This window comes from Orcinus orca, chromosome 10 (assembly GCF_937001465.1).
Source record: "Orcinus orca chromosome 10, mOrcOrc1.1, whole genome shotgun sequence".
Classification (NCBI taxonomy): domain Eukaryota; kingdom Metazoa; phylum Chordata; class Mammalia; order Artiodactyla; family Delphinidae; genus Orcinus; species Orcinus orca.
This window is the reverse complement of record NC_064568.1, coordinates 68,360,142-68,382,843: the sequence shown is the minus strand read 5'-3', so window position 1 is coordinate 68,382,843 and position 22,702 is coordinate 68,360,142. Positions and strand designations below refer to the sequence as shown.

The window sequence follows — 22,702 nt, the reverse complement described above, 5'->3', positions numbered from 1 at the left end:
ACAACAGTGAGAGGCCCGCGTACCGGAAAAAAAAAAAAAAAAAAAAGATGACGAAAAACTGCTGGGAGATGAGGCTGCAGGGTGGTGTAGCAGATCTAAAGACCAAACAACATGGAAAGATGTTTACTTAAGTTGAAAAAGAACTTAGAGATCACCCTGTTCCATTTTCCACCCAAATCCAAAACCCTTTCATATACGGAATAAAGGCTGCCTGTGTTACAACATCACTATTCATCTAACATACCAAATATATACTGAGAAATGGGGGAAATCCTCTGAAAATATATTTTTTCAACAGGGAAAAAACATGAAGAAGAAAAAACATGATGCCATTGTTTGTGAACGTAAACAACTTCTGAATCTCTCTCCCAAAGTAACAAATTGTTGCAAATCACTGTGGTTGAAATACAATTTTCAGAAGGCTTACATGACCGGACTTGTCAGCTCGCAGCCAGTTTCAGCCATGTCAAGGAACCCAGGTAAGATATTATTTGTATTAAACTAAGTTAAATATTCTACTTAGCTTGTATTTTTCTTGATATTGAGGATATAAAATTAAACATTAACTATAAGTAGTGAGTCATAAATCTATTCATCAAAGTTCTTACATAGAAAAATCTAAAACTGACTTTGCTTCATGGTATAAATCTCTTAGTTTCTATAAGCCCTGAATCATTGATGTGACAAATAAGTAAGATGATTCCAAATTGACTGAAATAGATCAAATTTATCTTTTAACAAAAGTTAATCTTTAGGGCTTCCCTGGTGGCACAGTGGTTGAGAGTCCGCCTGCCGATGCAGGGGACGTGGGTTCATGCCCCGGTCCGGGAAGATCCCACATGCCGCGGAGCGGCTGGGCCCGTGAGCCATGGCCGCTGAGCCTGCGCGTCCGGAGCCTGTGCTCCACAACGGGAGAGGCCACAACAGTGAGAGGCCCGCGTACCGCAAAAAAAAAAAAAAAAGTTAATGTTTAAACTTGACCTGAAAATGTCTGCATTGTTAAGGTAGGGAAAATTCAGTTTAGGTTCCTTCTTGATTTTGTCAGTATAGGAAGGAACATGAGGGAAGGATAAACGTGAAATTTTGTTTTTCAAAAAGGTGTGATGGGCTTCCCTGGTGGCGCAGTGGTTGAGAGTCCGCCTGCCGATGCAGGGGACACGGGTTCGTGCCCCGGTCCAGGAAGATCCCACATGTCGCTGAGCGGCTGGGCCCGTGAGCCATGGCTGCTGAGCCTGCGTGTCCGGAGCCTGTGCTCCACAACGGGAGAGGCCACAACAGTGAGAGGCCCGCGTACCACAAAATAAAATAAAATAAAGGTGTGATTCCTAAATGCCCCAAAATGTCGGAAAATTAAAATGTTATGTTTTGAAAAGCATTAAAGAGTGTTAGGGTTATATGTGTGAGGTTTTAGACTTTTAAAAAAGATTTTAGATTAAAAATATGCTAGACACCTGAAAGGAATTATTAAGATTAATCTCAAACTATTCTCCAATTTAAAAGAATTACATGCCACTGAGAAAGTGGAAATTTCAAGCATCCTGATAGATGCTTGCCACCATATCAAATATAGTATCCATTTTCTAGAAAGAACTCAATCGACTAAAATTTCGAATTTTCATCTGGGCAGGTGTCAACAATGATTTCTCAAAGCCTGAGACTGTGTCATCTATGAATACCTTCTAGAACGTATATTTTGCTTTTTTAAATTGAGATGTAATTCATACACCATAAAGTTCAAACTTTTAAAGCACACAATTCAGTGATTTTTAGTATATTCATAAAGTTGTGCACTCTTCTAGAGCTTGTATTTTATTGTAAACCTTTCCAATGTTTTCACACCCACTATACTACTTAAGCCTCACAGGACCCTCACGAAACTGAGGTGCACTGTGCGCGGTTGCCACATTTACCCCAAAAGCTTTCCTAATTACAGCTTCACCTCAAAAGCAGAAGCAGGGTGAAGAATTAATAATGCTACTACCTTCGAGTTAGGGAGTAACAGCCAACAACCTAATCTACCTGTTTGTTTTCTCGCTTAGAGCTCTCGTTTTACTATGTATGTAAAATCTTAATTGCGCCTGGCATTTTCGACTGGTGCATCATCAGTGTGCATTCAACGACCGCCGAACAGGAATGAGGGAAGCCCCGATTAGAGGTGGTAGCAGACACAATCCACCTCCACCACCGCCCCCCCCCCCGCCCAATTTCCTTCCCTGACAGGCTCAGGAGGAAGCAGTGCTTTTCTCCCCTTGTATTTTACGGTATCACTAAAGGAATGGGGGATGTGCAGACTGAGAGGTGCGGTGTGAGAGGGACACAGAATTGTTATTCCGGCGTCGAGAACGCTAACGCCAGGGTCATCGGAGGTGCCGGGCGGTATATTCCGGGTGCCCCGCCTCCCTCCGTCTCACTGTACTCTGAGGCAGGGAACCAGCCAGACGCACCACCTCTGGCGCGGGAGACCGCCTACGGCCAACGTGCGCCGTCTGCGCTTCCCATTGGTCACAGCCGCCCACGTGACTTCTACCGCCAGCCCTGCCCCAAGCGCTTTGCCAGCCGGAGAACGGGTCTGAGCAGCGCAGCTGGGCGCGGAGTCCGCCCAGGTGTGGGAGGTCGCGCAGACGACCCTGCGAAGTTCTCCTGCTGGGAACCTGATTGGATGGATGGACGATGGATGAGATAGATAGATGATAGAGATAGATTAGATAGATAGGTTACTTAAGATAGATAGCGCAAGTACTGCCCAAAGTAAAACTCTTAATGAAGAAGCTGATCGAGAAGGTCCCTTTCTCCCCTTAGTGGCTTTTGTCCTCACTGAAGCCCAAATTTATCTGTTACTTTGGGGAGGCTGGAAACTGACTCACTGAAGCCCAAATTTATCTGTTACTTTGGGGACATCTACACTACACGTATGAACATAACTCTTTGGGGGAAAAAACAACCCATAGTATTTGTATGGGGAATTAAAGACACTTCTTAGAAAAGTTGAGGTGGTGGGTAGGATTTTGGGAGGTCCAGAGCAACCATCCTGATACATCATTTAAGATAAATTAGACACTCTTGGGAAAACAAAAATGATTAAAAGTGGAAAGAGGCCCTGCCCACCTCTAAAAATGTAATAAGTATTGATAGGAAAGGGCAGAATTAAAAATATTTACACACACATAGGGGAATTCCCTGGTGGTCCAGTGGTTAGGGCTCTGTGCTGCCACTGCAAGGGGCCCGGGTTCAATCCCTGGTTGGAGAACTAAGATCCCACAAGCCGCGTGGCATGGCCAAAAAATTAAAATAAATATATATAAACACACACATGTATATGTATGCATACACATATGTATAGCTAGTGTAAATGGGATATATTAATTGTAGAAGTCAGTAGAGGGTCCAGTTATTCAGCTTCTTTCTCCCTTTGAGAGTGCCTGGATGCTCATTTTGCCTTTTTTTTTTTTTTTTTTTTTTTGGTGCTTCTAAGGCTCACCACCTCTCCCTTTCCTCCTCTAGATGGACACATTTACTTTTTTTATTCATAAAAAAAAAATACTAGGGCTTACTATATTCTAGGCACTGTGCTAGGTTCTGGGGTGACAATGGTGAACAAAAACAGTAACAGCCCCTTCCTTCTTGGAGCAGACAGTCTGGTAAAGGAGGCAGATAGCAGTCAATTACACACACCAATGTTAAATATAATGTGATACGTGCTAAGAAGAGGTCCAGATGCTGTAATGGGGCTTTGACCTACTAGGGAGGTTAGAGAAGGCTTCCCTTGAGACGTAACCCAAGACTGAGACCTGAGGGGGTTAAGGAGGGTGCAAGTTGCAGGCAGAGGGAATGGCTTGTTCGAGGGAGAGCTAGTAGCCTCTCCCCTTCCAATGACTGTCCATCTCACCTATTTCCACTAAACACACATTGATCTTGCCTTTTAGTTGTCAGAAGACAATTTTTTCTTTCAATTCCAAGTTCTTAGGGAGTAATGGTAACCCATAATTATTGTTATAGACAATGTGTATCCAATAGGTAAGTATGCTAATATACACATCTAATGTGCATAATCATCTCTGTCATTTTACATAATGAAAACATGCAATGATCATAACAAAATCTAGACTACGATGTATCCAATAGAACTGAAAGTGCTATAGATATTCGAAGTGGTGAGAGATTATATTATTTTGGAAGACTCAAAAAAGGTAACTTAGAGAAAGTAATTTTTGAGATATGCTTCACAGGTAAGATTTGGTCGAATGGAGATACAGTTTAGTTAGAGCATAAGGTTCAAGAAGAGTGAGGAGGACGGACAGATAAGTTGAGATTATTCTAAGGGCACTGAAAACCAGTCCAAAGACTCTGTAGAAGCTAAATGGAAATGTTTTATTTAAGTTTTAAGGACTTTTCTAAGATACTTTTCCCCTCCAATGTTGACATTGGAAAATTTAAAATCTACACAAAAGTTGCACAGATAAGTCTATGGTTATGCATATACTCTTCACATGGATTTACCATTTTTTTGGCCACATTTGCTTTCTGTCTCTCTGTCTCTCCACACACATACACACACACAAAGGCACATACTCATGAATGCATACACAGATGTTTTGCTTTGCTAAACCATTTGAGATAAAGTTTCAGACATAACTAACTTGATCTCCAAGTAATTCCACATATTGTCTCCTACGAACAAAGATAATTTTCTGCATAATCTCAGTACAATGATGACAATTCTGGGATAGTTTTAAAATTAAAATGTGAATAAGTATTTATGTTAATAATAATAGTAATGCATTACTTATTTTAAATGGCTTGCAACAGTGGCTGACACATTATAAGTGCTATATAAGTGTTTTCTTAAAAAAAAATACACTTTCAAGGTTGGGAAACTAAAGAATAAGAAAAGGCATATAGTGAAAAGTCTCTCCTGCATTCTTGTCCCCCATCTGCTCAGTTCCTATCATAGGTAGCCACTGTTTTAGATTCTTGGGTATTCTTCCAGAGGTTCTTTTTGCAAATATGAACAATTGTGAATATAAATTTACATACCCCTCCCTTTTTAGACAAAGGTAGCACATTAAACTCACTGTTTTTACTTGTTTTCTCACTTAACACTATGATCTGGAGCTCTCTCTGCATTAATACTTACAGAGCTTCCTAATTCTTATTTATAGTGGCATAATATTCCATAGTGTGGATACACCATCATTTATTTAAGTAGTTTCCTACTGATATACATTTGGGTTGTTTCCAAACACTTAATATTGAAACCAATGCTGCAATAGATAACCTCAAGCACATTTGCATTTGTAAAATTTGATAGATACATTGCCCCCCACAGAGGTTGTACCAATTTACACTTCCACCACCAATTGTGTGAGGGTCTCCAGGATTTTGATAAGGTTCTATACCAAGAGTTTAAAATATGTGAATGTGCATTATTATTGCTATTTTGCAACTTTAAATGAAAGGAGAGCTGTCTTCACGACAAAGGAAAAGGTAGGGCTGTCCTTAGATCAACTTACAGAGTAGCCAACATTTTTCCTCCAACCCTTTTCTGTCCCATTCTCTCCACCCCCTTATGCAACTTTATAATCATAATCAACAATATCTGTGTAGGGCACTGAGCTAGGTTCCAGGTATGAAATAGATACATGTGCTCAAGGGTTTTGCCACCTAGTTGGTCAGACATACACAAAATACAAATAGTTATTATGCTGAGTTCCGGAATGCAAAACACACCTCTTGCTTTGGGCACAATCTTTTGCTGCATCCTGTCTCTAGGTCCTTCCTTCTCTGCCCCTTTGCCTACCCAACTGGGATACCCAAGGCTTGTTGGCATCCTTACAGCTCCTTCATTTCTCCCAACGTCCATTACTGAAACTTATCCAACTTGTATTCCATCTTTCTACTGCAGATACTAGATTTTGTATTCCCCAGGTAACAATTAATCAGGTAAAATAATAGTTGCAAATCATTATGCTTTTGATTGGCACAGGCAGGGCTGGCCCTAAAGCCATTTTGAAGTAGATGCTATTCGTTTGGAGGGTGTCCCCACTCGGTTGCTCTTTCTTCTCTCTGGGCACCTTCCCTCTTGCGTGGACTCTCAGCCCTCACTGGTGCCTTCATCTTTTCTCAGGTAATTGTCAAATTATCCTTGCTGGGGTGTCAGTTAATTGTTAGGGTGTCATTTCAAAATGGCTTGAGGTGAGATACTCTTGAAACAACAGTAAAAACTGAAATGACAGGAAATATGGTTGCAATTTTGATCAAAGGGCCATATATTTCACCTACTATTTAAGCCACCTCCTTAGGAGCTTACCCTTGGCTGAGGTGAATTCATGCACTGAGACCCTGGCTCTCCCTGCCCCCATCTCATCCCTCCCACTCTATTCTGTGTAGCGTCCTGGAGCTCTGGGGACCCTTGCCCTCAGAGCTCTTTACTTTTGAACCCAGCCAGGTTCATCACTTCATATAAAGGACTTGAGCATCCTCGGATTTTGGTATCTGCCAGGGGAGGGGAGAGTGTTCTGGAAACAATGCCCCTCGATACCAAGGCACAACTGTACTTTTTAATTTTTATTAGCTGGAGTTTTAACATATACATTCTGTCTTCCAGCCACAACCAACTCTTCCATGTTTTTTCCATCAGTTGATTCTAAAATTTAAAAACCAACAATCTTGGTTTACGTTATTGTATCTATGTAAATATAGTCTAACACCGAGTCCAGTGGTAGTAGCTAAGACATATGACATAGGACTTATTGTATACTAGGTACTTCATGAACATTATTGTTTAATATTAAGAATAATCTTAAAGTCCCTTTTGACAAATGAGGAAACTGAGGCACAGAGAATCTAAGAACAGGAAATTAGAAAGTAACTGAGTCAAGACTTTCTCCTATGTGAGGATAGGATACAATTTTCTTTTCTTTAGATCCAAGTTTAGGACTCTTGACAGATGGAAAGAGAATGCACATCAAGATCATATATACGTATTTTTTCTTTCTTTTTTGGGGGGGGTGATGGTGGTCTTTAGCTCTGGTCAGTTTTCTTTTTTTCCATTTCTGTTGGTGACTAATTTTAGCCACTTCAGGATTCCCCTCTTTCTCAGCAGATGGTTGAGTTCTCTGCTTCATGGACAAAACTGACGTCATTGGGGGTAAACACCTTAATCTCCTTAGCCCTTATTGCAGTCTTCCTTACATGAGCATCACATCTTCTCTCTTTCTATCCTATCTCAAAGGAAGGGAAGAACCCCCCCAACCTATTCAAAATTTATCCTTCCTCACATTTTCATTCTCATTTCTCCTAAACCTCTGGGACTCCACCTCAACAATTTGCCCTACTCTACCTTCCATTTTCCATCACTCCTGCGCTAATTCCTCTCCTCAACCTACAAACCTGCTCAAGACTCCCAACTTAGAGAATTCCTTCAACACACCTCTTCCTCTAGCTACTGTCCATTCTCTCTCATTCCTTCGTCAGGGCACCTCTTGGAAGAGTAGTCTACACTTACTGATGCCAAGTCTAGTCTGGTAGCTCGAATTCACACTTCAGTTGTGCAAACTTCCTTTCATTCTCATTGTGTGACTAATTCCCTTTTGTTGTTCTTCAATCCTGGGTGATACTAGTAATCCTTTTTTAAAGGAGCAGCGTGTCCTTGGTAAGAGACTTTGAGCCTTCCTGAGATTGACTAGTAGTCCTGCTAAATGTAAGCACATTTTTTGGAAATTATTATTCAGATTAGGTACTGTTAACAATCGGACATTCAACTATAATATGTTTAATTGATTCTGAGAGGGTGTGTCCTTTGAGATGGGGCAATTACTGTTGATTTTATACTTGAAAGATTAAAATGTTCAAAATGACTGACTCTTAAGCACTAGCTAATGGCTTCACGCTCTCCTAAAAGAAGCCACTTTCCTTACTTGAAGAAGAGGTCACATTGAGTTTGAGACAAAGCCTTGAGTTCCATGGAGGTGGTGTGTTTCTGAAAAAGGGAGGCATGTGTTTTCCAATCTGGAAGCAGATGGTCCAGCATATGGAGAGGCCAAGACTTCCAATACCCTCTTGTCCACTTGTTATTTTACAAAGGTAAAAGGTTGTGCAAAGAAGAACTACAATCCTGCAGCCTGTGGAACAAAAACCACATTCACAGAAAGATAGACAAGATGAAGAGGTAGAGGGCTATGTACCAGATGAAGGAACAAGATAAAACCCCAGAAAAACAACTAAATGAAGTGGAGATAGGCACCCTTCCAGAAAAAGAATTCAGAATAATGATAGTGAAGATGATCCAGGACCTCGGAAAAAGAATGGAGGCAAAGATTGAGAAGTTGCAAGAAATGTTTAACAAAGACCTAGGAGAATTAAAAAACAAACAAACAGAGATGAACAATACAATAACTGAAACGAAAAATACACTAGAAGGAATCAATAGCAGAATAACTGAGGCAGAAGAACGGATAAGTGACCTGGAAGACAGAATGGTGGAATTCACTGCCGTGGAACAGAATAAAGAAAAAAGAGTGAAAAGAAATGAAGACAGCCTAAGAGACCTCTGGGACAACATAAAATGCAAAAACATTCACATTATAGGGGTCCCAGAAGGAGAAGAGAGAGAGAAAGGTCCTGAGAAAATATTTGAAGAGATTATAGTCAAAAACTTCCCTGACATGGGAAAGGAAATAGCCACCCAAGTCCAGGAAGCACAGAGAGTTCCAGGCAGGATAAACCCAAGGAGAAACACGCCAAGACACATAGTAATCAAATTGGCAAAAATTAAAGAAAAAGAAAAATTATTGAAAGCAACAAGGGAAAAATGACAAATAACATACAAGGGAACTCCCATAAGGTTAACAGCTGATTTCTCAGCAGAAACTCTACAAGCCAGAAGGGAGTGGCATGACATATTTAAAGTGATGAAAGGGAAGAACCTACAGCCAAGATTACTCTACCCTGGGAGGATCTCATTCAGATTCAATGGAGAAATCAAAAGCTTTACAGACAAGCAAAAGCTAAGAGAATTCACCACCAAACCAGCTCTACAACAAATGCTAAAGGAACTTCTGTAAGTGGGAAACACAAGAGAAGAAAAGGACCTACAAAAACAAACCCATAACAATTAAGAAAATGGTAATAGGAACATACATATTAATAATTACCTTAAACATGAATGGATTAAATGCTCCAACCAAAAGACACAGGCTCACTGAATGGATACAAAAACAAGACCCATATATATGCTGTCTACAAGACACCCACTTCAGACCTAGGGACACATACAGACCGAAAGTGAGGGTTTGGAAAAAGATATTCCATGCAAATGGAAATCAAAAGAAAGCTGGAGTAGCAATACTCATATCAGATAAAATAGACTTTAAAATAAAGAATGTTACAAGAGACAAGGAAGGACACTACATAATGATCAAGGGAACAATCCAAGGAGAAGATATAACAATTATAAATATATATGCACCCAACATAGGAGCACCTCAGTACATAAGGCAACTGCTAACAGCTATAAAAGAGGAAATCAACAGTAACACAATCATACTAGGGGAGTTTAACACCCCACTTTCACCAATGGACAGATCATCCAAAATGAAAATTAATAAGGAAACACAAGCTTTAAATGACACAATAGACCAGATAGATTTAATTGATATTTATAGGACATTCCATCCAAAAACAGGAGATTACACTTTCTTCTCAAGTGCGCATGGAACATTCTCCAGGATAGATCACATCTTGGGTCACAAATCAAGCCTCAGTAAATTTAAGAAAATTGAAATCATATCAAGCATCTTTTCTGACCACAACACTATGAAATTAGAAATCAATTACAGGGACAAAAACGTTAAAAACACAAACACATGGAGACTAAACAATATGTTACTAAATAAGCAAGAGATCACTGAAGAAATCAAAGAGGAAATCAAAAAATACCTAGAGACAAATGAAAATGAAAACATGATGATCCAAAAACTATGGGGATGCAGCAAAAGCAGTTCTAAGAGGGAAGTTTATAGCAATACAAGCCTACCTCAAGAAACAAGAAAAACAAAAAAAGGTTGTGCAAATACTCTTCATACTCTCTTAACGCTCTGGGATTCAGGAGTGGTCACTACCAGCAATAGAGTCCATATGTACTTAAATGACTTTCCCTGAGAATAATCACCTCCCAGTAATGAAATAGGGGATTAAAGCTGTGATTGCTTAAAATTATGCCTAGTGTTGAAAAAAAAATTAATTGGTCGATCTAAGAAAGAAATGGAAAATTTTATTTGAGCCAAATTGAGGATTATAACCCGGGAACAGCCTCTCAGAAAGCTCTGAGAACTGTTCTGCCTGTTAAAGGTCAAAGCACAGTTATGTAAGTTTTTGAGACAGGAGGCTGTACATTAAATGACATATTGTTGACAATTTACATAACCCAGATCTACAAGTAGTGGGTCATGGGTTATGGTGGCCCCTTATAAGAGTAACAAGGAAGGTTATCTCCTAGGAAGGTCTGGTTACTGCAGATTCACAATACACACTAAAAGGGAAGGAGGAGGCCGAAACTGGCAAAGAAAAGTTTTATGTTTAAATTTTTCTTGTCTGCCATAAAATATGAATTTTATTTCATCACTAGTGATGCAGGTAAAGTACTGTAAAGTTTAACACAGAGGAATACCCTTTTGGAAGAAACTATAAAACAATTCCTTCAGTTTAAACTAAGCCACATTTCAATTGACTTCACTTTGGACCATAAACTTCCTGTACGACCTTTTATTGTTTTCTGGACTTTCTCATTGCCTCTCTGCCCCTCCTCACATGATTTGTAGTTATGATATCTTCAAGTTTCCCCAAATTTTCAACCATACTATCTCTTCTACCAAATCTCCCTTTCCTCAGGGACTTCCCTTTTAGAGCCGTTCTTTTGCTCTAATCTCATCACTCTCTAGGTATGGTACACCGTTGGATCCACCTTTTGCTAAATCTTCTTTTTCTTGGTTTAGTCATACTCTGCTTTACTGGAAAACTTTCTGAAGAGGCTTCCTAAGAAATTGTGCATGGGAGAACAACTTCTTGAGTCCTTGCATGTCTGCAAATGTCTTTCTTCACCTCTCACAAATTATTGAGAATTAGATAGGCAGAGACTTCTAGGTTGAAAATAATTTTTTATAAAATCCTTGAGGGCATTAATTGTTCTACTATATTCTAGTACCCATTATTGATGGGAAATCAGTCATCAAACTAATCCATGTTTCTCTTTGGAGAATTTTAGCATCTCCTTATGCTTGGTATTTTGAAATATCGATATGCTCCAGAGGTGAGGATTTTATTTCCCCATTTGTTGTCCTGAGAACTTGGTGGGGTTTTCTGTTTTTTGGTGGGGCTTTCTAATCTGAAGTTTGGTGTCCTTTAATTCTGGGAAGTTGTCTTATGACAATTTCCCCCCTCTATTTCTCTCTTTCTGTGACTCTTTTTTTTTTTTTTTAATATTTATTTACGTGGCTGCGTCGGGTCTTAGTTGCAGCACACAGGATCTTCATTGCGGCATACGGGATCTTTAGTTGTGGCGTGAGGGCTCTTTTGTGGCATGTGGGCTTCTCTCTAGTTGTGGTGCACAGGCTCCAGAGCACACGGGCTCAGTACTTGTGGCGTGTGGGCTCTAGAGTGCACGGGCTCAGTAGTTGTGGCACGTGGGCTTAGTTGCCCCATGGCATGTGGGATCTTAGTTCCCCAACCAGGGATCGAACCTGTGTCCCCTGCATTGGAAGGTGGATTCTTAACCACTGGACCACCAGGGAAGTCCCTCTGTGACCCATTAATCAGATGCTGGTCTTTCCATATTGGTTCTCTGTATCACCTATCTTTTCTCTCATATTTTAAAATTTCTGATTTTTTTCTGAGTGATTTCCTCGACTTTATTTTTTCAGACCATCAGTTGTATTTTTAATTTTAGCAATCATATTATTAAATCTGAAAGATTTTGTTGTAGGTTTATTCTTTTTTCATAGCATTCTCTTTTGTTTCCTAAATGTAATATTTTCTTAACTCTCTCTAAACATATACATTAGAATTTGCAAACATTCCCTTCTGTTCCTTGAATTATATCTGTTTTCTTCAGTGTTACTGTTTTGGTTGTTTATCTGGCATTTCTCTTTCATTCTGTGGTTCTTCTTAGTTGCCTGGTGATCTTTTGTTATATTAAAGAAATACTGACCGGTTAGCTGGTGTGGGTTTTTTCTGTTGTTATGTGAGTAGGACTGTTTCCCCAGGTGGTAGCAGTAGCCACCACGTTCCAGGTGCTGTCCTGCACAAGTCAAATATATTAATTCATTTAATCATCTCAATAACACCTCTACAAGGTAGTTACTGTGGTATCTCATTAAGTTTAATATTCCATCAATTGTAAAATGTACTATAATTTTGTTTCCTGCTAAGAAGGTAAACAATGCTGTTGGACTATGACATGCCATAGACTATAAAACACATTCTGTTTTGGAGGCATTAAAAAATCTTAGAATTGATAAAATAATACATTATCATTCCCATTTTACAGTTGAAGAAACTGAGGCATCGAGAGATTAAATAACTTTCCCAGGTTACATAGTTTTATCTGTAGTGGATTTTACATTTGAACCCAAATGATCTGGCTTCAGAATCTTACCACTATGCCTAACTGCTTCTCCAGGGCTCCTCACTGAGTGGGGACTCAAATGGGGGCTCTGAGTTGGGGGAGCTTTAGGGTGATGAGTTAGGGCAGCTGGCTTTCTGGCCCCAGGTCCCTCAAATGCCAGAACAAGGAGACCTTTAACCCAAGGCACCAACATTCATAAAGAAGTTTCAGTTTTCTCCACAAGATTTGTTCTCCTCTATTAGAGAAGAGTGATCTGGATTTTTTACCTGAAATCTGATGGGTCTAGTGGCTGGGGCTGTCAAGGGTACCAAGTGGTACAGTTGATCCTCATCAGAACTACAGTCAATGGCATGTCTCCCTTTCCCAGCTTCAGGGTCTTGGTGGAGTAAATGGGTTTCCTGTCGTGGGTTCTTGGCACTTTCTCTGTCTGGCTCACTTGTCCATATCTTGTCTTCTCTGCTTTCTGCCTTCTAGAAACGTACACAGATCTCTCATCTGCTCTTGATCCTGCTTCCCATTCTCTTCACTGTTGTGGTTTTACTCTTTTTTATACTTTCATTTTGGTGGGGTCTTGGGAGAAGACTAGGACTAGTAGAAATGGGAGAGGTCAGTGCTTGTGCTCAGTCTTGAACCAGAAGGCCCTAGACCTCTAGTTTTAGTGAACAAAATCAAGATTATAAAAGGATGACCATCATTTGAGAAAAGAAAATATTCACATTATAGCTGGCAGTGGAAAAGCACTTATAAAACCTTAGAGGCATATCTGCTTAAAAGTTTTCCTAAATGCAACTGAAGGATGCTCAACATACAACAATATTTTTAAGAGTTCCAATACATTGAGGCTTATTATTTGCTTTGTGAAGGAATTATTCTTTCAAAAAGATTAACCATGAGATTTTTCCAAATTCCCCACTAGGTCATTTAGACTACAATTTTATTTTCAGAACTCTGTGTGGATATGTATATATCCACACAACTTTTCAGCATAAAGTGAGATACTTTTTCCTTCTGGATATTAAAAATTCAATACTTGGAAAATAATAGAGCACTTGAAATGTGGCCAGTGCAATTGAGGAACTGAATTTTAAGTTTTATTTAATTTTAATTAATTTAAGTTTAAAAAACTGATACTTAATTGTTGGAGAAGTTTTAGGTATGTTTGGAACAACTTGGATATATGAATTTACTTTTTAACTGTAAATTTCATGAAATCAAAATACAAGGTTTTCCAATGAAATTAGTTGATATCTGGATTGAGATGTGCTCTAAGTATAAAATAAACACTGGATTTTGAGAACTTAAACATAATAAAGAATGTAAAACATATCATTAATAATTTTATATTGATTTTGCGTTACAGTGATAATACTTTGGATATATTGTCCTAAGTAAAATATATTACTAAAATTATTTTTACCTGATTTTACCAGTAGAACATTTAAAATTCATACGTAGCTTGAATTATATTTCTACTGGACAGAGTTGACCTATTCCAGTGCAAGGCTTTGCTTTTCGATAGTCATTATGATGCTGGGATTTCATCCCTCTCCTTGTCTAAGACAGTTTTAAGTGACTAGTGGTGAGTGATTTACAGAGTTGATGGAGTTTTCTCTTTGAATTCTTATGCAGATCACAACCCACCTTCTCAGCCCAAGGAGAATAGCATTGGCCAGAACCATCACCAGGAGGAAATAATCCACAAGTTGGCCAGGCAGCTGAGAAACATGGGGGACAACATCGATCATAGAATGGTTCAAGAGGTGAGAATTCAGTTTCCCCAGTAAGGGCCTGTCAGGGAGGAGGAAAGAACAAACAGAACAATGGCTGTCAAGTGGCTGGGATGCCCAGGAATTAGCAGAACACACAGATTAATGATGACTGGATTACCAAGCATTAGATCTGAAAATTGTGAACCTGGGTCAAAGCCAGTATTAGATCTCACACTTGCTACTCAAACTGTGTGGTCCATGGACCAGCAGCATCAGCATCATTTGGCAGCTGGTCAGATGTGCACAATCTCGGGCCCCAGCCCACAACTCTGGAATTAGAATTTACCGTTTTACACACACCCTAGGAGATTTGAGTGCACATTAAAGTGTGAGAAACTTTGCTCCATACCCTCAAACTAGGATGCATGTTAGATTCACCTGTGAAGTCTTAAGAATTACAGATGCTGGGCCCCACCTTGAGAGATTAGTTCAGGTGAATCTAACACTCCGTCAGGGAGGAGAACCTTTGCCTTAGATGGTGGTCATCCTCCTTGAACCAAACCAGGTTATGATCTAAGCCCAACTCCCCCTGATTTCTTTGTTTCTCCTGATTATTGTAAGAGATATAAGGGAAACAGGAAAGAATAATCATTACTGTTTCAAATCTTAGGGGTGATGAAATCCACAGCCCACTTAGTTTTCCTCCAGAACCACCTGCAATTGGCAGCAGCTAGAGAATGATCACGTGGGGCTCTGTGGTAGGGGGGTGGCTGCCCCTCAGAGCCCAACTTCCTCCCCTTAAATGCATCACAGGACAGGTACCTGTGGTGATTTCTTGTTTATCACTGCTGCTACCATCATGCTGACTTCAGGGAGTGCCAGGCCCTCTTCTATGCTCTGGTCCAAATGTGGCAGTACTCAGCCACGCCCTCAAATAAAACATTCCCTGAGACAAAACAAGAATGGAAGGTCCCAGCAATAATGTTACTGAAAGTAAGAAGGAAACAAACACAAATATAATACTGATAGACCAATTTCACTCCAACAAATATTTATTGAGTGCCTACTATGTGCCAGACTCAGTTCCAGGCAGAGAGCAGGAATGGAAGATGAGCCTGCTGTCATAGGACTCATAATGTAGGAGAGACAAACAGTAAAGCAGATGACTAGACTCTAGGGGATACCGAGTGATGGAGAGTGACTTTGGATGGGCCATCAGGGAAGGCCCTCTCTGGGGAGGTGATATTTGAGCAGAGCCTGGAAGTGAGGGAGTGAGCCATGGGAATACCTGGGGGGGAAGTGTTCCAGACAGAGGAAACTGGGAGGGCAAAGTCCTTGGGATAGGAACAACAAGGAGGCCAGATTGGCTGGAGTCGGGGGTGTTGAAGTCCAGGAGTTGGCCTCCGTCCTAAAGACAGGGGTAAGTGTTTGGGTTTTGCGCCAAGTATAAAGGAAGCTTCTGGGGAGGGAGAGCAGGAGAGTGCCATGTGCTGATTTACGTTTAGAATGAAGCCTGGCTGCACAGTGCAGAGAATAGGCTGTTGTGAACATTAAGAGAGAGAATCTATGTAAATCACTTGGAATAGAGACTGACCCACAGAAAATGATCAATAGATGTTATTGAAGCCAAAATATTAATTTGTTTCTGGCCTTTGCCCTTTCACTATTTGGAGTTGAACACTTCTTTGCTGTGTATCATTTATTACAGGGCACTCATGATACTCTCCACCACCCTTCCATGCTCCAGCTTCTTCTATAGTTTTCACTGATGACCATGCTTTATGAATTCTGGGCAAGTCCTTAGTTCAACTTTTCTGCTTCTTTGTTAGCTAACATTTTGAATACTCCTGGTTCCTTCTAATTTTTCCTCTGAAGAGGAGAACAGAGTAGGACAAATCACAACCACCTATTTTCTAAGTTTACCTCAACCCAATCAGGAAGTCACATCTCCATGTAACCACCTCTTCCATTCTTCCATTTTTCTTTTCTTTCCCTCCCTTACCTTTTTATTGGTAATGATTTTTTTTCCCTTACCTTTTAAGTTGTAATTTACTTATGTTTTAAATTTACCTCTGCAACTTAATAAACTGACACTTTTCTTTTTTAAAAAAATAATAACTTTGAGAAATAAAATTCACATAACATACAATTCACCCATTTCAAGAGTATAATAAATGGTTTGTAGTATATTCATAGAGCTGTACAGCCAGTCATCACAATCAATTTTAGAACATTTTCATCACTCCAGAAAGACACCTCAAATCCAATAGTAGTCCCTTCTCGTTTCCTCCCATTTCCCCCCCTGGCCCCACCAATCTATGTTCTGTCTCTCTGGATTTGCCTATTCTGGAATTTCATATAAGGGGACTAATATAATATGTTGTCTTTACGTTTGGCTTCTTTCACTTAACACAATATTTTTTTCAAGGTTCATCCACGTTGTAGCATGAATCAGTACTTCATCTCTTTTTATTGCTGAATAATATTCTTTTGTATGTATATATCACATTTTGTTTATCCATTCATCACTTGATGAACGTTTGGGTTGTTTCCACTTTTTGACTATTATAAATAATGATGCTATGAACATGTGTGTAGAGGTTTTTGTGTAGGCATGTTTTCAGTTCTTTTGAGTACATACCTAGGAGTGGAATTGCTGGGTCATATGACAACTTTATATTTAACTTTTTGAGGAACTTCCAGACCATTTTCCAAAGTGGCTGCACTATTTACATTGTGGCCCACCAGCAGGGTACAAGGGTTCCTGTTTCTCCACATTCTTGTCAAAATTTATTGTTAACTGTCTTTTTGATTATAGTCAGCCTAGTGGGTGTGAAGTAGAATCTCGTTGTGGGTTTGATTTGCACTTCCCTGATGGTTAATGTTGTGCATCTTTTCATGTGCTTATTGGTCATCTGTGTAACTCTTTGGAGAAATGTCTATTCAGATCCTTGGCCCATTTTTAAATTGGGTTGTTGGAGTTCTTTATATATTCTAGATGTAAGTTCCTTATCAGATATATTTTCTCCCATTCTGAAGTTCGTCTTTCACCTCGTTTTATGTCTTTCACCTTCTTGATGTTCATGGAAGTGCAAAAGTTTTAAATTTTGATGAATTTCAATTTATCTATTTTTCTTTTGTTGCTAGTGCTTTTGGGGTCATATCTAAGAAACCATTGCCTAATCCAAAGTCATGAAGATTTATACCTATGTTTTCTTTCAAGAGATTGACTTTTAGCTCTTAAATTTAGGCCTTTGACCCATTTAGACTTCATTTTTTGTATATGGTATGAATTAAAAGTTCACCTTCATTCTTTCGCACATGGGTATTCAGTTGTCACAGCACCCTCTGTTGAAAAGACTACTTTTTTCCTACTGAATTGCCTTGGCACCCTTGTTGAAAATCAACTAACTCTAAATTTTGGGGTTTATTTCTGGACTCTCAATTCTATTCCATTGATCTATATGTCTATCTGTATGCCTGCCCTAGCTTTTCTTGCAACATTTTACAAAGCTAGCTTTGACCTAGACTTTTAAAGTTATCTTGTCTTGTACTGCAAAATTGCATTTTAGAACACTTTAAATAGACCACAGAATATTTTTAAAATAATTTTAAAAATTCCTCCTAAGTTTGCCTCTAAAATGCTAAACAGTCAAATGCATGATTTACTCTGCTACTTTAAGGCTTACCTCAAGCAACTATAACAGAATTTCAAATCCGGCGTGGTATATTTCTTTCATATAGTCATTTATTCACCTTTTGTACTTTGTTTAATCAAGTGGTCACATTGATTCTCCAGATATCTTCCTGCTTTTGATGTATTTAAAGAAACTTTTATTCTTGCTCTTGGAACTCCCCGACAAGGAGCTCACCAAGGTGTATTTTTGTCTACCAAATTGATTGTCCTTGAGCTATCACATAGCTTGACTTCTTATTCTTTTCACTTAAGCAAGTGTTCTGTGTTTTCAAATAGGCCTTGATTCTCAAAATAACATCTTCTATTTTGCCATCTAGTTTTGAGGGGTTCTGGTTCGAGGTCCTGGTCTTTTTTGGGTTTTTTTTTTTTTTTTTTTGGTACGCGCGCCTCTCACTGTTGTGGCCTCTCCCGTTGCGGAGCACAGGCTCCGGACGCGCAGGCTCAGCGGCCGTGGCTCACAGGCCCAGACGCTCCGCGGCATGTGGGATCTTCCCGGACCGGGGCACGAACCCGTGTCCCCTGCATCGGCAGGTGGACTCTCAACCACTGCGCCACCAGGGAAGCCCAAAGTGTGTTTAAAAATAGTCTTGGGACTTCCCTGGTGGTTCAGTGGTTAAGACTCCGTGCTCCCAATGCAGGGGGCTGGGTTCGATCCCTGGCCAGGGAACTAGATCCCACACGCATGCCTCAACTAAGAGTTCGCATGCCACAACTAAGGAGCCCACGTGTTGCAACTAAGGAGCCCGCGAGCCGCAACTAAGGAGCCTGCGAGCCGCAACTAAGACCTGGTGCAACCAAATAAATAATATATAAAATATAGTCTTCCTGTTGCTTTTACGATCTTAAATGTGTCTTTGAAATTTTTCTCCACAGGACTCGCTCCTGGGTTCTAGAAACTTCCCCCTCCCTGTCCCTACAGGCCTAGGAGTGGCAACAACTCTGCTGTTGCCAGCCTACCCTTATGCCTCCTCCCCCAACTTTTGTAGACAGTGTCTTTATCTGATCTTCCCTGAATTATTCCTAATTTGAGTATGCCATCTGTTTTCTCTGGGACCCTGACAGTAACGTATAAGGAATTTCTTAGTTTGTTAGAAAGACAAGAGGGAAACGAACATTTATTAAACATTTTCTTCCACGTACTCTGAGATACTCTTATGTGTTTCATTTAATTTTCCAAATAACTCTATGAATTAGTGGAATAGGTATTTCAGGAGAGGTATTTGAGGTTCAGAGAGATTAGATATCCTATCCAAGGTTACTCAGCAACTAAGTGGCAAAACTGGAATTTAAATATACGAGCATCTGACTCAGTGCTCTACACATTTTCTTGTCTGCCTTGCTGGAAGGAAATTCATTCAATTCTTGTAACTGATATCAACTATAAAAGGGAGAAAAAAAGTTCTTTCATGATTTCCAGTTATTGATAGGACAAAGTCTAAATTCCTTAGCCTGATGCTAATGGTTTATCATGCATTCATTCATTCAGTCCACTAATATTTATTGAGCACCTACTATGTGTCAGGCTCCATCTAAGTGCTGGAGATAAGGCAGTGATCAAAAGAGAAAACTTCCCTGATCTCGTGGAGACAAACAATGAACAAACAAACAAAGAATATAGTTTATCAGATAGTCATGAGGAGTGTTGGGGGATTTGCAGTTTTAAGGGAAGGCCTCACTGAAGGTGCCTTCTGAGCAAAGCCTTGACAGAGGTAGGGGAGGGTCCGTGGACCTGGGGAGAGAGCAGTGGAGGCAGGTGAATAGCAAAGACTGAGGCAGGGGCATGTCTGGCATATTTGAAGAATAGCAAGGAGGCCAGGGTGGCTGAAGCTGAGTAATGCAGAAAGCTGTAAAGATATGGTCAGAGAGGTGGGTGGCAGGGCCTTGAGGTCGCTGTAAGGGCTCTTTCGAGTGCGGCCGAACCACTGGAGAGCACTGAGCAGAGGGGCCGCGTCGCAACAGTCCCCGAGGCTGCTGGGTTGAGAACAGACTGCAGGAGGAGGGCAGGGCCAGGGATAGCCCTTTCTGTCTGGCCCCCAGCCTTCTTCTCCTGATACTCCCATAAAAACAGTGGCATTTACTTACAGCTCCAGAAATCTGCTGTGGTCGTCACTTCCAACTTTGCTCATATTCACCCCTCTTCACCATCTAAGTCTGTTCTTCCAACCCCAAAGCAGACTCCCTTACTTCTTTGAAAGGACTAAGAAAGTGCTCTGGGAAGCCAGAGAAAGAGGTTAATCAACCCTGAAAAGAGTGCCCCTATTTGCTGATGGTGAAGATAGGAAAACGTCCAGAGGAAAACTTCCCAAGGTGCTGTGGAGGGTATGGACATTATGGAACAGACTAAGATATTCTTCCACTCATACACTTCATGAAGCAGCCCTAGATGCTTGTCTGTGGCATTGATTGAATTAATATCAATACCGAACTTCTAACTTTGGATTATTTTATCACTTAAAAAACAAATTTAACCTCTTTCTTGCTCTCTTTTTAAACAGGATTTTCAACAAGAAGACAGAGCTATCCTGGCTCATTTTGTCTTAGTTTTCTTTGGAGGAGTTCACATGTTGTTGCGCTTTCTCTGGAATAACCATGTGATGTAAAAGGAATGTAAATGTCAGGTTCTGCTTTCCTTCTACCCTCTGAGAAAATATGCATCCCACTGGGGCAGATGGGAAGAAGACCCGTCTCTACCTCCTCTGTTTTCACCCACCATTGTTGCTTTGTGCCTGATTGTTGGCGAACTGCGGACTCACTGGCCATTTGTCTGTTCACTGGTCAACCAGCGATGAGATGTCTATGACTGCCCCATGGTAGAGCCCAAGGAACTTAGGACCCAGGAGGCCTTGCTGCTTAGGAAACACCAGCGCTGTGGATAGTCCCAGTGCTCCTTGTAAGGAAACCTTGAACATTTCCTCTTATGAGGGAAATTGAACCTCATCCCCAAACCAGAGGTCACAGGAATGGGTGCTTTCTCCTGGCCCCCTCCCCTGGGTACCAGGCCCTCCAGCAGCCTGTTGACCCCACTCTCGTTGCTCACGTCCAGACCTGCAGTGCCCCGTCCTCTTTTTACCTTTCTGTCTACCTCATATTCCTCCCTCCCTTTGAGAAGTATGGCAAGTGTTAAGAAAATTTGTTGTTATAAATTATAACTTCTGTATATGCGTTTTGAGTTCTTTGTAGGAAAAGTGTTATTTAAAAAATTAATAATTTAAAACATAAAATAAATATGGTTATTTTATTGAGCATGAAACACCTGTGCATATTTCTTTTGTGAAGGAGGGATTCCACTAGTTCCTGCTCATATGGGGTCATAATTTTGTAGTTTGATCATATATAGCATCGGGAAATGTCCTCATTTTTTAGGTCTGTCTCAGGCAATGCCTATCATCACCTAGGTTTTGGCTTCCTGGCAGGGAACAGATCCTAAAACGTCTTTCTTATTTATTTTTTTTAACTCTTTTGAGTAGGCATTTATTTATTCATATGGTTAAAAAAATCAAAACCATATAAAAAGGTTTACAATGAAAACCCTTGCTCTTATTTTCTATACTGAATCCCAATTATGTTTGTAAATTTGTTACATATCCTTCCAGAGTTTCTTTGTACAAATACCAGTAAATATATATATACACACAAAAGGTAGCATGTAATATACACTGTTATGTGCCTTGATTTTTTTGCTTAGCATGGTGGTCACGCACTATTCTACTTGTCTTACAAACGTTAACTCATTTACTCTTCATAAGAACATCATGATACAGGTATTATCAATATTATTAGCTCTATTTTACTGTTAAGGAAACTGAGGCAGAAGTGAGTAGAGAGAGGCAGTACAGAAGGTAACTAAGTTGCTCAAGTGCACACAGCCAGTAAGTGACATAGCTGGGTTACCAAGCCAGGCAGGCTGTTCTCAGAGTCTGGGCTCTTAACCACGTGCTGTACTACCTCTTGGAGAGTTTGCCACGGTCCATAGAGAACTCTGTCAGACAGGATGCACAGAATTCTGTTAAATGGATGTAGCATCATTTATTTCATCAGCCCCTTCTTAACGGATGCCTGGGTTGTTTCTAATCATTCGGTATAATAAGCAATGCTGCAATAAATAACCATGTACCTTTTAGATATGTACAAATACATACATATTCCTATTGCTCATTTTTCTATTGGGTTTCTGGTCTTGTTCTTACTGGTTTCTAGGAGCTCATGATTTATCAATGCTAAGCCAACAGCATCTACACCTTCAGATTTTTGGCAGGTTATTAAGGCTTTTTGCCTCCTTTTCTTCCGCGTGTATGGGTTTGCTCTAGTGCTTACAACCTTTCTGGGCTCCCCCTCAAGGCAGAGGGAGCTAAGGCAGGTACACACGGGTGATGGGTGGGTGGGTATTACACTTGGAGCAGCCAGAGGCCTGGGAAGAGGTGGCAGCTGGGATCCACTGAGTACTTGGGTCTAGGTCAGAAGAGCATTATAGCCTCACTGATGCTGGCATTCAGGCATGGGGCGGTGGGGCCTCCACCTGGCCAAAGGGCAGGCCGTGGCCGGGTTGGAGCTGGGAATGTCACTCACCCGTAAGGGGAGAGACACCTGGTCCAGGCAGACAGCATGGGAGGCCCCCTCCTATCCATCTGCAGAGATGAACAGGAAGTTGGTGCCATGAAGTTGGTCTGTTGCTGTCAC

The 22,702-nt window shown here is 40.4% G+C and overlaps 1 protein-coding gene across 1 annotated transcript; it reads left to right on the top strand.

The window, feature by feature from the left end:
• The first annotated feature begins 307 nt into the window (after window positions 1-307).
• Window positions 308-21,202, top strand: PXT1 (peroxisomal testis enriched protein 1). Its single transcript, XM_012532206.3, has 3 exons — window positions 308-479; window positions 14,249-14,379; window positions 20,521-21,202. Exons 1-3 carry the CDS (start codon window positions 308-310, stop codon window positions 20,623-20,625), a joined length of 408 nt encoding a protein of 135 aa, XP_012387660.1. The 3' UTR covers window positions 20,626-21,202.
• Window positions 21,203-22,702: the final 1,500 nt, after the last annotated feature.